The 12,090-nt window shown below is 45.3% G+C and overlaps 1 protein-coding gene across 5 annotated transcripts in view; it reads right to left on the reverse strand.

Moving 5' to 3' along the window:
- The window catches only part of USP45 (ubiquitin specific peptidase 45), a 72,444-nt gene extending 66,157 nt beyond the window's left edge, over positions 1 to 6,287 (reverse strand). For all 5 annotated transcript variants that reach the window (XR_004804471.2, XM_049092408.1, XM_035698186.2 and 2 more), the window contains exons 1-2: positions 6,148 to 6,287; positions 1,080 to 1,189 (exon numbers count right to left, since the gene is read on the reverse strand). Coding sequence is in view for 4 of the 5 variants with exons in the window: in XM_035698186.2 (XP_035554079.1) it covers positions 1,080 to 1,179 (100 nt within the window). In the remaining variant the exon portion in view is untranslated. The remainder of the gene's footprint in view (positions 1 to 1,079; positions 1,190 to 6,147) is intronic.
- Positions 6,288 to 12,090: the final 5,803 nt, after the last annotated feature.

Below are 12,090 nucleotides of genomic sequence, written 5' to 3' on the forward strand. Positions count from 1 at the left end.
CAAGAAAGGTGACTTACAATGAGAAATCAAGGAAAAATCTAAGCCACAAACTCTATGGCAATAGAAGAAAACTGAAAAGCGTATGACACAGAAATCACTGTCATGAAATAAAAATACAAAACAGAAGCAAATGCACCAGCACGAGGTGGCAAAACAGTAGGAAGAGCAGTAGCAGAGCTCAGGGAAAAAAATGAAAGAAAAAATAAATGAAACCACAAAAAGGATGACAAATAAAAAGGGCAGAAAGTGAAAAATACTGCAGAAGACATTGTAAAAGATAAAAATGAAAAGAGCAAACAAAATGAAAAGGAAGCAGGAGTTTTAGAGGATTTGAGAAAAAATAATAAGAAGACAGGAATCATCCCTGAACATTTTTTTTCAGGATCCCTGAAAGAAATCATATTCACAGAATAAAACAAATGTTTAAAGATATAATTCAGACTTCCCTCAACAATCTAGCTATCCTGAAACACTGTCCAAGTTAAAAACACTTAAAAATGGAAATAAAAATTTAAAACACCTTTTTAAATGGAGAGCTGAACTGGTGAGAAAGAATGGGAGAATCCTTGGAGGCTGAAATGGAAGGCACGAAGCTCAAGAAAAAAGCAGGCCTGAAGCCAGCAGCTCCCCAGAATCTTCTCCCAGGCTTGAAAGGCCTGGCTTTAACAGGCCATGAGAAATGTGAAAACAAAAAGATGCTAATTTTAAGTTATTTTAGAAACTAGACAAAATCTCAATAAAAACATCAACAGGATTTTGGAACTAGACAAGGTGATTTAAAATTTCATGCAGGGGACTCCTGGGTGGTTAAGTGTCTGCTTTCAGCTCAGGTCATGATCCCAATGTCCTGGGATTGAGCCCCATGTCGTCGTGCTCTTTGCTACCTGCTGCTCCCCCTACTTGTGCTCTCTCTCTCTGTCAAATAAATAAATAAAATCTTTTTTAAAATCTTAAAAATAAAAAATAGATAAAAGTTCATATAGAAAAGAGTAAAAATAAAGAATAAAGGATTTATTGATGAAAAACATAGATGGTTATTTCCCCCAGTGCTATTTAGGATGCCAGATATGACAATTTACCAGGAATGTCGTCTGAAGAGTCTTCATCACGAGGTATAGCAGGCCTTTTATTTCTTTTGGCTTTCTCAGGCAAAGCTTTGGAAGGCTCTTTCACCCGCATCTGTTATTTACTGAAAAGGTTGGGGGTAGGGTGAAATGAATACATTTTAATCCTCAAAACTAAAATTTTAGGTATTTTACTTCATGTATATTAAAATGGAAATGACTTCAACTTTAGTTGGCTTGGTACATTAACAGAAGAAGAGAACATTAGATGTAACCAAAGAAATCTTTATTAAACCAAAATACAAATGCACATATTTGACTTTTGCCAACTACTCCCTAGATGATGTCCAGGTGAATGACAAAACTAAAGTTTTGACCAAGGGAATAAATGCTGCTTCTGGGTCTTGTGCTCCCCTTGCCCTTTCTCCCACCCCACTAGCTAGGAAATTAGTAGAAATTGGAAAAGCCACAATGGGGCAGGGAAGGAAGCCAGGTGCCCAGCACAGCAGAGCCAGCCTATCTGCACTATATGACCCAGCACTGAACTACTGAGAGAGAAATAAATTGTTTTAAGCTGCAGCATTTTTTTTGGGGGGGGGGTGAGGCTTTCCCCCACATTTTTATTATGAAAACACTTAAACATCCAGAAAAGTTAATAGAACATTATAATAAACACCCATATGCTTATTACCTAGAATCCACATCTAGAACATTTTGCCCTATTTGTTTTATCTAAATATCAGTATGTACAGATACTGAATATGTGAATATATTTACTTGTTTTTGCTGAACTACTTCAAAGTAAGTTGCAAAGAGCACGTATCTTTGTGCCTCCATAGACCATACTTTCAATAGCAAGGTTGTATAACGCCCCACACTTAATTTGTTTCTTTCTTCATGGTGTTACTTACCTCTGTCCTTTCTGTTTCTTAAAAACCCAAAATTAATTGTTAAGATTTTATTTATTTATTTTTAAAGATTTTATTTATTTATTCATGAGAGACACAGAGAGAGGGAGAGACACAGCCAGACTCCATGCAGGGAGCCCAATATGGGACTCGAACCCGGGTCTCCAGGACCTCGCCCTGGGCTGAAGGCAACGCTAAATCACTGAGCTACCCGGGCTGCCCAATTGTTAACATTTTAGATTAAAGATTAAGCATCTTTTCAAACCACTGTATTTGGAGTCTCTGCCTACATCCTACCTAATATCATCTGTTCTATGGCTAAGCTACACTGCAATTTTCATGGCTATTTGTTTATTTGCTTTCTATTGATCAAGAAACTTTCAACTCAATAATAAATTCTGAATCTTGGGGTGCCTGGGTGGCTCAGTAAGTTAAGCGTCCGATTCTTGATTTTGGTTCAGGTCATGATCTCAGGGTCATGGGATTCGGTCCCATGCCAGGCTCCACTCAGTGGGAAGTCTGTTTGATATCCTCTCCCTCTTCCTCTGTCTCTCCGTGTGTTTGTGCACATGCTCTCTCTCTAAAATAAATAAATCTTTAAAAATGAATACAGAAATAAATCCTGAATTTTTTTTCCTTTAAGATTTTATTTAGAGAGAGGCAGAGACAGAGAGAGAAAAGCAAGCTCCCCACAAGGAGCCTGATGAGGAACTCAATCCTAGAACCCCAGGATCACAACCTGAGCCAAAGGCAGACGCTCAACCACTGAGCAGGTGCCCTAAATTCTGAATCTTGATTCAGAATATTCATGAGAGACAGAGAGAGAGGCAGAGGCCTTCTATTCCACATAAGGAGCTTTTTCGTTTACCATTTTTAAGAGCCATTTCTTTAACTCCAGAGGTCATCACTCTTGAACTGAGCTGCAACAAATTATGGCCTTCAGGGTTAGAGATGCACAAGGCCTCTGAGTTCCTTGACCACTTCATTTCTGACTGCCTTTTCTCTCCAAACTTCCTCATCCACTCACTCTTACCGTCCTACCTTGCAAAATCACTAATTCAAGTATTCCATTCTCTAATCACAAATTCGAGTTCTTCCAGCTTTGCCTGTTCAGCCAATCCTATTCACCTTTAGTGCCCAGCCTGACAAGAGGTTGCATCTCACCACGTGCTTCCATGATCACTATAGCAAGGCAGGGAGATGGGGAAGTAGCAAATGGAGTGCTGGGTCTTAAAGTTTCACTCGGACATGATGTATGTCACGTCTCCTCACATTTTAGCAGTCCAAGCAAGTCATATGGCACATTTAACTTCAAGTGGACATGAGTAGGGGGTAGGATGTGGGCTGTGTACAAAGAATGCAACCTTACTATGTACACAGAAGGACAAAACACGTGTGCACAGCCTTAAAGACTACCACATCACTCCTCTAACAGAACTCCAAACCTAGGGGCCCCTGGGTGGCTCAGTAGTTGAGCATCTGCCTTCAGCTCCGGTGGTGATCCTGGGGTCCTAGAATAGAGTCCTGCATCAGGCTCCCAGCAGGGAGCCTGCGTCTCCCTCTGCCGAGGTCTCTGCCTCTCTCTGTGTGTCTCTCATGAATAAATAAATAAAATCTTATAGATTTTATAATAGATAAGATTAAGAGTTACAAACTTCCAGTTATAAAATAAATAAGTCATGGAGATGAAAAGTATCGTATAGGGAATATACTCAAAAATATTGTAATAATGTTGTATGGTAACAGATGGTGATGCCAGGGTCCTGGGATCGAGTCCCACATCGGGCTCCCTGCAGGGAGCCTGCTTCTCCCTCTGCCTAGGTCTCTGCCTCTCTCTGTGTGTTTCATGAATAAATAAATAAAATCTTTTTTTTTAATAAGTATTAAAAAAAAAAAACCCCAAACCTAAATGAACCCAATTAAACACTTTCACCATGTCTGCATCCAAACAGGCTGGAGAAAATCTTGTAAGAAAGCAGATTGGGTCCACCAAATTCATAATCTCAATCTCAATCTCAAATGGATCAAGACATGCCATTATCTACTACACTTCCTGGCAAACCTACTTACTTACTCCTCACACAGCCATCTGAAACCTTCCTCATTCTCCCAAACCTTTAAAAATGAATAAATAAATAAATCTCCATCTCCCTACTTCTCAAGAGAGTATCTAGTCTTCTGCTTTACTGAGGGAAAAAAGATATAATCAGATGGCAAATGTCATCTTTCCACCGCCAAACTTACAGACTTCCCTCCAACTATTTCAACTTGATGTCCTGAAAATATAGGTGTAACTAAAAGAATCCAGGGGAAAAAAATGGCTCCTGGAAACTGCTCATACCTTTCCCCAGCTTCTCAAATCACCTCTTGATAAAGACAGGCAGCGACACATAGATAGTGCTTGCAGAATAACAAAAAGAACCAGGTATTTGACCTACATTCTATAAAAGGTCTGTAAAAGACAGTGACTTAACTTGGCCACATAGTCAATTTCTAGTGATTTTTCTGACACTTGCAGTATGTCTAAACATAGATATAACTTTGGAGGTAACCCACTATTCAGCACGTATCTGTATAGCTCTCTTTTTCTTTCCTTTTTAGGCAGAAAGAGACAAAATTAAAATCCAATTATTTAGATCTTCAAGTACTTCCTATCACCAATATTGCATCTGGGGAGTTCCAAGACCACCCTCACATTTGAAGATTCACTGGAAGGACTCACAGGACTCGGCATGTAGTTGTACTCATGGCTAACTTTTATTACAGCAAGGCAGTATGGACATACAACCTGAGCATAATGGAAAAAGACACAGGTGAAGTTTGCAGGAATCCATGTGCAGGCTTCCTTATGTTCTCTTCCTCCCAGAAAGGGTCAAACAGAGCGCATTCTTTCTCCTCAGTGAGGAAACTCCAGCAATGTCTGTGCAATGTTTCTGCCCAGGGAAGCCCATTACAGACTCACAGGCCAGGGTTTTTTCTGGGGGCTGGTGACTTCGACACAAACAGTAGTGCAAGGCATAAACTATATTGTTCCCAGATGCCAAACAAGGTGTAGCCTTGCAAGGGGATCTTTCTAAGGATAGCCGTCTCAGGCCTGGTAGGTTTATTCTTTCCAGGACAAATAAGTTCTGGCCCTTTCTTTCATGCGGTTTCCCAAACAAATCTTTCCAGCTTTCAACTTCAGTATTTCTCTAACATGTCTTTTCTCTGCTGTAAGATGTGCAACTGAATTGTTTAGAAATGTTTGATTTAAAAAAAAAAAAAAAAAAAAAAAAAAAAAAACCATGCTGGGGTGCCTGAGTGGCTCTAGGCCTTAAGCCTCTCTGCCTTCCACTCATGATCCCAGTGTCCTGGGATCCAGCCCCACCTCAGGCTCCCTGCTCAGCGGGGGGTCTGCTTTCCCTCTCCACCCTACTCATGCTCTCTCTCTCTCAACTAAATAAAATCTTAAAAAAAAAATAAATTAAATAAATTAAAATTCAAAAACATGCTATACAAACAGAAGCCCATAGTCTCAAACAAATAAAACAACTTTTCCCCCACCCTTGGACTGTTGGGTAACCATCTTCAGCGCGGGGAGGACACAACTCTCCGTTCGGTACCAGGCTCAGAAAGATGAACAGCACTTACATACTTCTGCTGTGCATCACGCTCGGCTCCACGCACCTCAAAGACACTGTCCCACAACCACCTTACGAGGCAGGTCACTATTACTGCCCCCCCCCCCCCCCGTACACACTGGAAACAGACACACAGAGGGCAAGGGGCTTGCAGAGGTCGCCGAGCCCGTGGGCGGTGCACGGGGATCGAGACCCCGGCAGGACCCCGGCAGCCCGTCTCCAAGGCGCCTACTGCCAGCACCCCAAGTTCCTCAAGAGAAAATGGGCGGCGAGGAGGGCGCGCGGGAGGGAGGCGGGAAGGCAGTCGGCGGCGCCGGGGTCCGAGCAGGCGGAGGCCCGGCCCCTCCCGCGGGCCCCTCCCGCCCAAACACCCTCGGCCGCCGCCCAGCCCCGCCGCACGCGCGCGGCCCCCGGCGACCGCCTGGAGCCCCCCGGCCTCGCGGAGGCGGGAGCGCCGAGGGGGCTCGCCCAGGCCCGTCCTGCCACCAGGCGCTGGGGCAGAACCGGCGGAGACCCAGACGCTGCAGCGACCCCAGCACCGCAACCCGGACTCACCACGCCGGCCGGGCCGCCGCGACTACAACCGGGAGGCACTGCGCCTGCGCGGCCGACCTCGGGCCGGCAGGGCGGGGCCTCGTGTGTGCGCGCCCCACGGGAGCGGCGGAGGGGCCGTGCCCTGCGGGAGCCGCACAGGGGGTGGGCGGGGCATGGGGGGGCTCGTGTGACCTCCCCACGGGAGCGGCGGAGGGGCCGTGCCCTGGGGGTGCAGCACCGGGGGTGGGCGGGGCATGGGGGGCCTCGTGTGACCTCCCCACGGGAGCGGCGGAGGGGCCGTGCCCTGGGGGTGCAGCACCGGGGGTGGGCGGGGCATGGGGGGCCTCGTGTGACCTCCCCACGGGAGCGGCGGAGGGGCCGTGCCCTGGGGGTGCAGCACCGGGGGTGGGCGGGGCATGGGGGGCCTCGTGTGACCTCCCCACGGGAGCGGCGGAGGGGCCGTGCCCTGGGGGTGCAGCACCGGGGGTGGGCGGGGCATGGGGGGCCTCGTGTGCCCGCCCCACGGGAGCGGCGGAGGGGCCGTGCCCTGGGGGTGCAGCACCGGGGGTGGGCGGGGCATGGGGGGCCTCGTGTGCCCGCCCCACGGGAGCGGCGGAGGGGCCGTGCCCTGGGGGTGCAGCACCCGGGGTGGGCGGGGCATGGGGCGCCTCGTGTGACCTCCCCACGGGAGCGGCGGAGGGGCCGTGCCCTGGGGGTGCAGCACCGGGGGTGGGCGGGGCATGGGGGGCCTCGTGTGCCCGCCCCACGGGAGCGGCGGAGGGGCCGTGCCCTGGGGGTGCAGCACCCGGGGTGGGCGGGGCATGGGGCGCCTCGTGTGACCTCCCCACGGGAGCGGCGGAGGGGCCGTGCCCTGGGGGTGCAGCACCCGGGGTGGGCGGGGCATGGGGGGCCTCGTGTGACCTCCCCACGGGAGCGGCGGAGGGGCCGTGCCCTGGGGGTGCAGCACCCGGGGTGGGCGGGGCATGGGGCGCCTCGTGTGACCTCCCCACGGGAGCGGCGGAGGGGCCGTGCCCTGGGGGTGCAGCACCCGGGGTGGGCGGGGCATGGGGGGCCTCGTGTGCCCGCCCCACGGGAGCGGCGGAGGGGCCGTGCCCTTGGGGTGCAGCACCTGGGGTGGGCGGGGCATGGGGGGCCTCGTGTGCCCGCCCCACAGAGGCGGCCGTGGCCTGGAGGTGGTGCACCCGGGGCGGGGCAGGGGCGGGCCGGCTCGCGGGGCGCCTGCGTTCTCGACGTCTGCAGAGCCCCCGAGGCCAGGCTAATCGCAGAACGACGGCAGAGCACTCCAGGCTGCCCCCCAAACAGTGTCCGGAGCGCGCAGCTCTGGTCTTTCCGGAGTCGGGCTTAAGACGCACTCGTTGCTGAGAGCCTGAAGGAGTAGCCTCCGACTTCCCTCCGTCACACCTTTCTGTACAATAGTGACATCTGACATTTGGCATGTTATCTTGCATTTCCCCCCATTATTGCTGGCTTAATTTCTTGTCCTACACCTGTACACTTCGAAGTTCCATTATCCGTCAAAGTGGTCTGCATATGTTTAGTAAAAATAGTTGGTTTGAAAATATTTTATTTTTAAAGAGTTTATTCACGAGAGACACAGAGAGGCAGAGACATAGGCAGAGGGAGAAGCAGGCTCTCTGCAGGTAGCCCCATGCGGGACTCGATCCCAGGACCCCGAGGACACGATCTGAGAAGGGGAGATGCTCCACCATTGAGCCACCCAGGCGCCCAGAAAATACTATATTTTAATGATTCTGCAAATATCAACACTAGTTGTGGTTAAGTCCTACGAGCTTTGTAATCTTTCACAACTCTTCAGCAAGGAGACAAGTGTGGCCTTATGGATAGAATCTTGGATTGGGAGTCTAATAAGATACCAGAGATGAACCAAAAAACTCTGACTTTCCCTTAAAATTTCTAATTCATTTCTTACGAAATACCATTATTTCTATGTACGGAACTGGCAAAGGAAGTTACTAGGTGTCAACATTGTATTTATGGAAACCACTCCTTCAATAAATGTAACTAAGTACAAATATGCCAGTTATTGTACCCGGTATAGGGATAAAGAATAACGTTTTGAAGTAGGAGAATTTTTTTCTTTTTTCTTTTTTTTTTTTTTTTGAGAATTTTTTTCTTTAGGGAGAAATATCTTTTCCCTATTTTCTTCTATAGGGAAAAAAATTCCCCAAATAAGAATAGGTTGTATTGTGATGTAATTGTGAAGTCAAAACTGTCTATATTACCAAAGTTTTCATTTATTGTAACATCAAATTTGAAATAGCACATGGAGGAAAAAAAGATATGCAAACTTGAACAAACCTAAATAATTTCCATACTAAATTACATTGCTGTAAGCAGGATTTTTAAAAATGTATCATATACTGGACTCCCAATTTACAGTAAAAAAAAGGGGGGGGGACTGAATTAGAACATAGAAATTTAGGAATTAGGGGCTGCCCAGTGGCTCAGTAATCCTCTGCCTTCAGCTCAAGTCAGGATTCCAGGGTGCTGGGATGGAGTCCAGGTCAGCCAGGAGTCTGCTGCTCCCTCTCCCTCTGCTCCTCTCCCTGCTCCTGCTCGTGTGCTCTCTCTCTCAAATAAATAAATCTTTTTTGGAAAAAAGAAAGTTAGGAATTATGCAAACACCGTACAATTTTTCTTGGAAATGACAAAGTTCCAAAGCTACCTTGATTTCTAGAGGTTTACATATTATTTTACAACTTGATTTTTTTCACTAGACAGTATATCTTGGACATAACTTTATATTAGCCTCATTCTTTTGACTAGGTGCTTTAAACTCCAGTGAATGGATGTATCATTTTTTTTTTCCCAATCAGTTTTCTGTTGATGTACCTTTATCTTGGCCCACTTGTGCAAATACCATCAGAGAGATAGCAGTGGAAATGCTGAGTCAACAGATATATTCATTTTAAGTTTTGATAGAAACTCTTCCCCCAAAAAAGCTTCATGAAAAACAATACATTTCCTAATTATTCATTTGATTTGTCAAATATCTGGAGACTTGTGAATTTAGAAAGCAATGGGGAAAATCTCCTCCTTCCCAGTTGCCTTTCACTTATGTCATGCCAAGAAATAAACAAGTTGTTTGAGAATCAATGATTCATATCATCTCAGCACTAGTAGACCTTTCCCAGGAGAATTAAACTATTTTTCTCCCTTTCATCCCACTTTCAGCCTTCCTGACTCTCTCTGAAGAGAAGAACTTGGACACTTGTCCAAGGAACAATGATTAAGACTCTCTTTTGACAAGACTTTTTACTATAAGAACTCTTAAATAAACTACGTCTGGCACTGTGTTACGTACGGAAAGAGCTATTCATCTTTTGAGAGAAAAAATCCTGCAGAAAAATATTTCTCAAATAATTAGTCATGAACATTGGAAAAAGAATTCTTTCGTAATATGTGTTCTTGCAAAAGCCTAAATCAAATTGAATGCGATTTATTGAGACCAAGCACATTGTTTCATTGTTTCCATATCTGTGTTCATACTACCTATGGTTTTAATGTATTCAGGAGAGCATGAGGATGCCATGGAGAGTACATGAATTTACAATATATAATGACATTTTAGTTCAGGGCTAATTCACAAAATAGGTTATATAGAGACTATAGCTAAATTTTAAATAATTTGGAAAAAGATAATTGTAAGTGATGACACTGGCATAGAAATTTGAAATGGTGCTACTATTAAATCATTGAAAATTAAATAATCTTAAAGTGCTTAATGAAATTATTCCTTGGACACATACTTTAATGCCATTTAGAAATTAATTTTTAAATTTTCCATTGTGAATTAATTTACAGTCAAATATAGCTTCTATTATGTTGGGGGACAAAATTGAGAATAAATTTAAAATAAGGTAATGAAACTCAGCAATTATAAACTCTTATGTGGTGCACGGAATAACACTCCCCGCCCTCAAAGGTGTTCTAATTCCTGGAACTCATGGTCACTTTACCTTACATGGCAAAAGGACTTTGCATATATGATTTAAATTAAGGATCTTAAGAGAGGGAAATTATCCTGGATCATTCAAGTAGCCCTAGAGTTATCACAAAGGTCTTTAGAAAAGGGGGGCAGGAGGGAGGGTCAGAGGAAGAATAAGGGATGCAACAACAGAAGCAGAAGTCAGAGGTAGAGATTTGAAGATGCTAAACTGCTGGCTTTGAAGATGGGGAAGGGGACCACTAGCCAAGGAATGCAAGCAACTTCTAGTGGATATAAAAGGCAAGAAAAGAAATTCTCCCCCAGAGCCTTCAGAAGAACACAGGCTTGCTGACACCCCAATTTAAGCCGAGTAATCTGACCTACAGAACTGTACATAAATTTTGCTTGAATCCAGTACATTTATGGCAATTTGCTACAGCAGCAATTGCAAACTGACACATTTTGTAAAATAGTTGCACCTAACTCTGACAAGTTATGGTCCATTATAGTCAAATATCAAAGTTGTGGGGGAAAGATGACAGCATGAGATTACCTTAATACCGACATCAGTTGAACCAGCTATTAGTGTTAAGAGCAATTCTTAGAAAACCGTCCATGCAGTTTGCTTTATTTTATTTTTTTAATAATAAATTTATTTTTTATTGGTGTTCAATTTGCAGTTTGCTTTAAATTAATCTACAAGGGAATGCGGGGGCGGCTCAGTGGTTGAGCGTCTGCCTTCCGCTTGGGTAGGGATGTGGGGCACCGGATCAAGTCCTGCATGGGGCTCCCCGCGGGGAGTATGCTTCTCCCTCTGCCTACGTCTCTCTCTCTCTCTGTATGTCTCTCATGAATGAATGAATGAATAAATAAATAATCTACAAGAACCCTATTATGGGGACGCCTGGGTGGCTCAGCAGTTGAACGTCTGCCTTTGGCTTAGGGGTGATCCTGGAGTCCTGGGATCGAGTCCTGCATCAGGCAAGCTGCAGGGAGCCTGCTTCTCCCTCTGCCTATGTCTCTGCCTCTCTCTCTCTCTGTCTCTCTGTGTCTCTCATGAATAAATAAATAAAATCTTAAATGGTGCTGGGAAAATTGGACATCCACATGCAGAAGAATGAAACTAGACCACTCTCTTTCACCATACACAAAGATAAACTCAAAATGGATGAAAGATCTAAATGTGAGACAAGATTCCATCAAAATCCTAGAGAAGAACACAGGCAACACCCTTTTTGAACTCGGCCATAGTAACTTCTTGCAAGATACATCCACGAAGGCAAAAGAAACAAAAGCAAAAATGAACTATTGGGACTTCATCAAGATAAGAAGCTTTTGCACAGCAAAGGATACAGTCAACAAAACTCAAAGACAACCTACAGAATGGGAGAAGATATTTGCAAATGACATATCAGATAAAGGGCTAGTTTCCAACATCTATAAAGAACTTCTTAAACTCAACACCAAAGAAACAAACAATCCAATCATGAAATGGGCAAAAGACATGAAGAGAAATCTCACAGAGGAAGACATAGACATGGCCAACATGCACATGAGAAAATGCTCTGCATCACTGGCCATCAGGGAAATACAAATCAAAACCACGATGAGATACCACCTCACACCAGTGAGAATGGGGAAAATTAACAAGGCAGGAAACAACAAATGTTGGAGAGGATGTGGAGAAAAGGGAACCCTCATACACTGTTGGTGGGAATGTGAACTGGTGCAGCCACTCTGGAAAACTGTGTGGAGGTTCCTCAAACAGTTAAAAATATACCTGCCCTACGACCCAGCAATTGCACTGTTGGGGATTTACCCCAAAGATACAAATGCAATGAAACGCCGGGACACCTGCACCCCGATGTTTATAGCAGCAATGGCCACGATAGCCAAACTGTGGAAGGAGCCTCGGTGTCCAACGAAAGATGATGGATAAAGAAGATGTGGTTTATGTATACAATGGAATATTACTCAGCTATTAGAAATGACAA

This window comes from Canis lupus, chromosome 12 (assembly GCF_003254725.2).
Source record: "Canis lupus dingo isolate Sandy chromosome 12, ASM325472v2, whole genome shotgun sequence".
Taxonomy (NCBI): domain Eukaryota; kingdom Metazoa; phylum Chordata; class Mammalia; order Carnivora; family Canidae; genus Canis; species Canis lupus.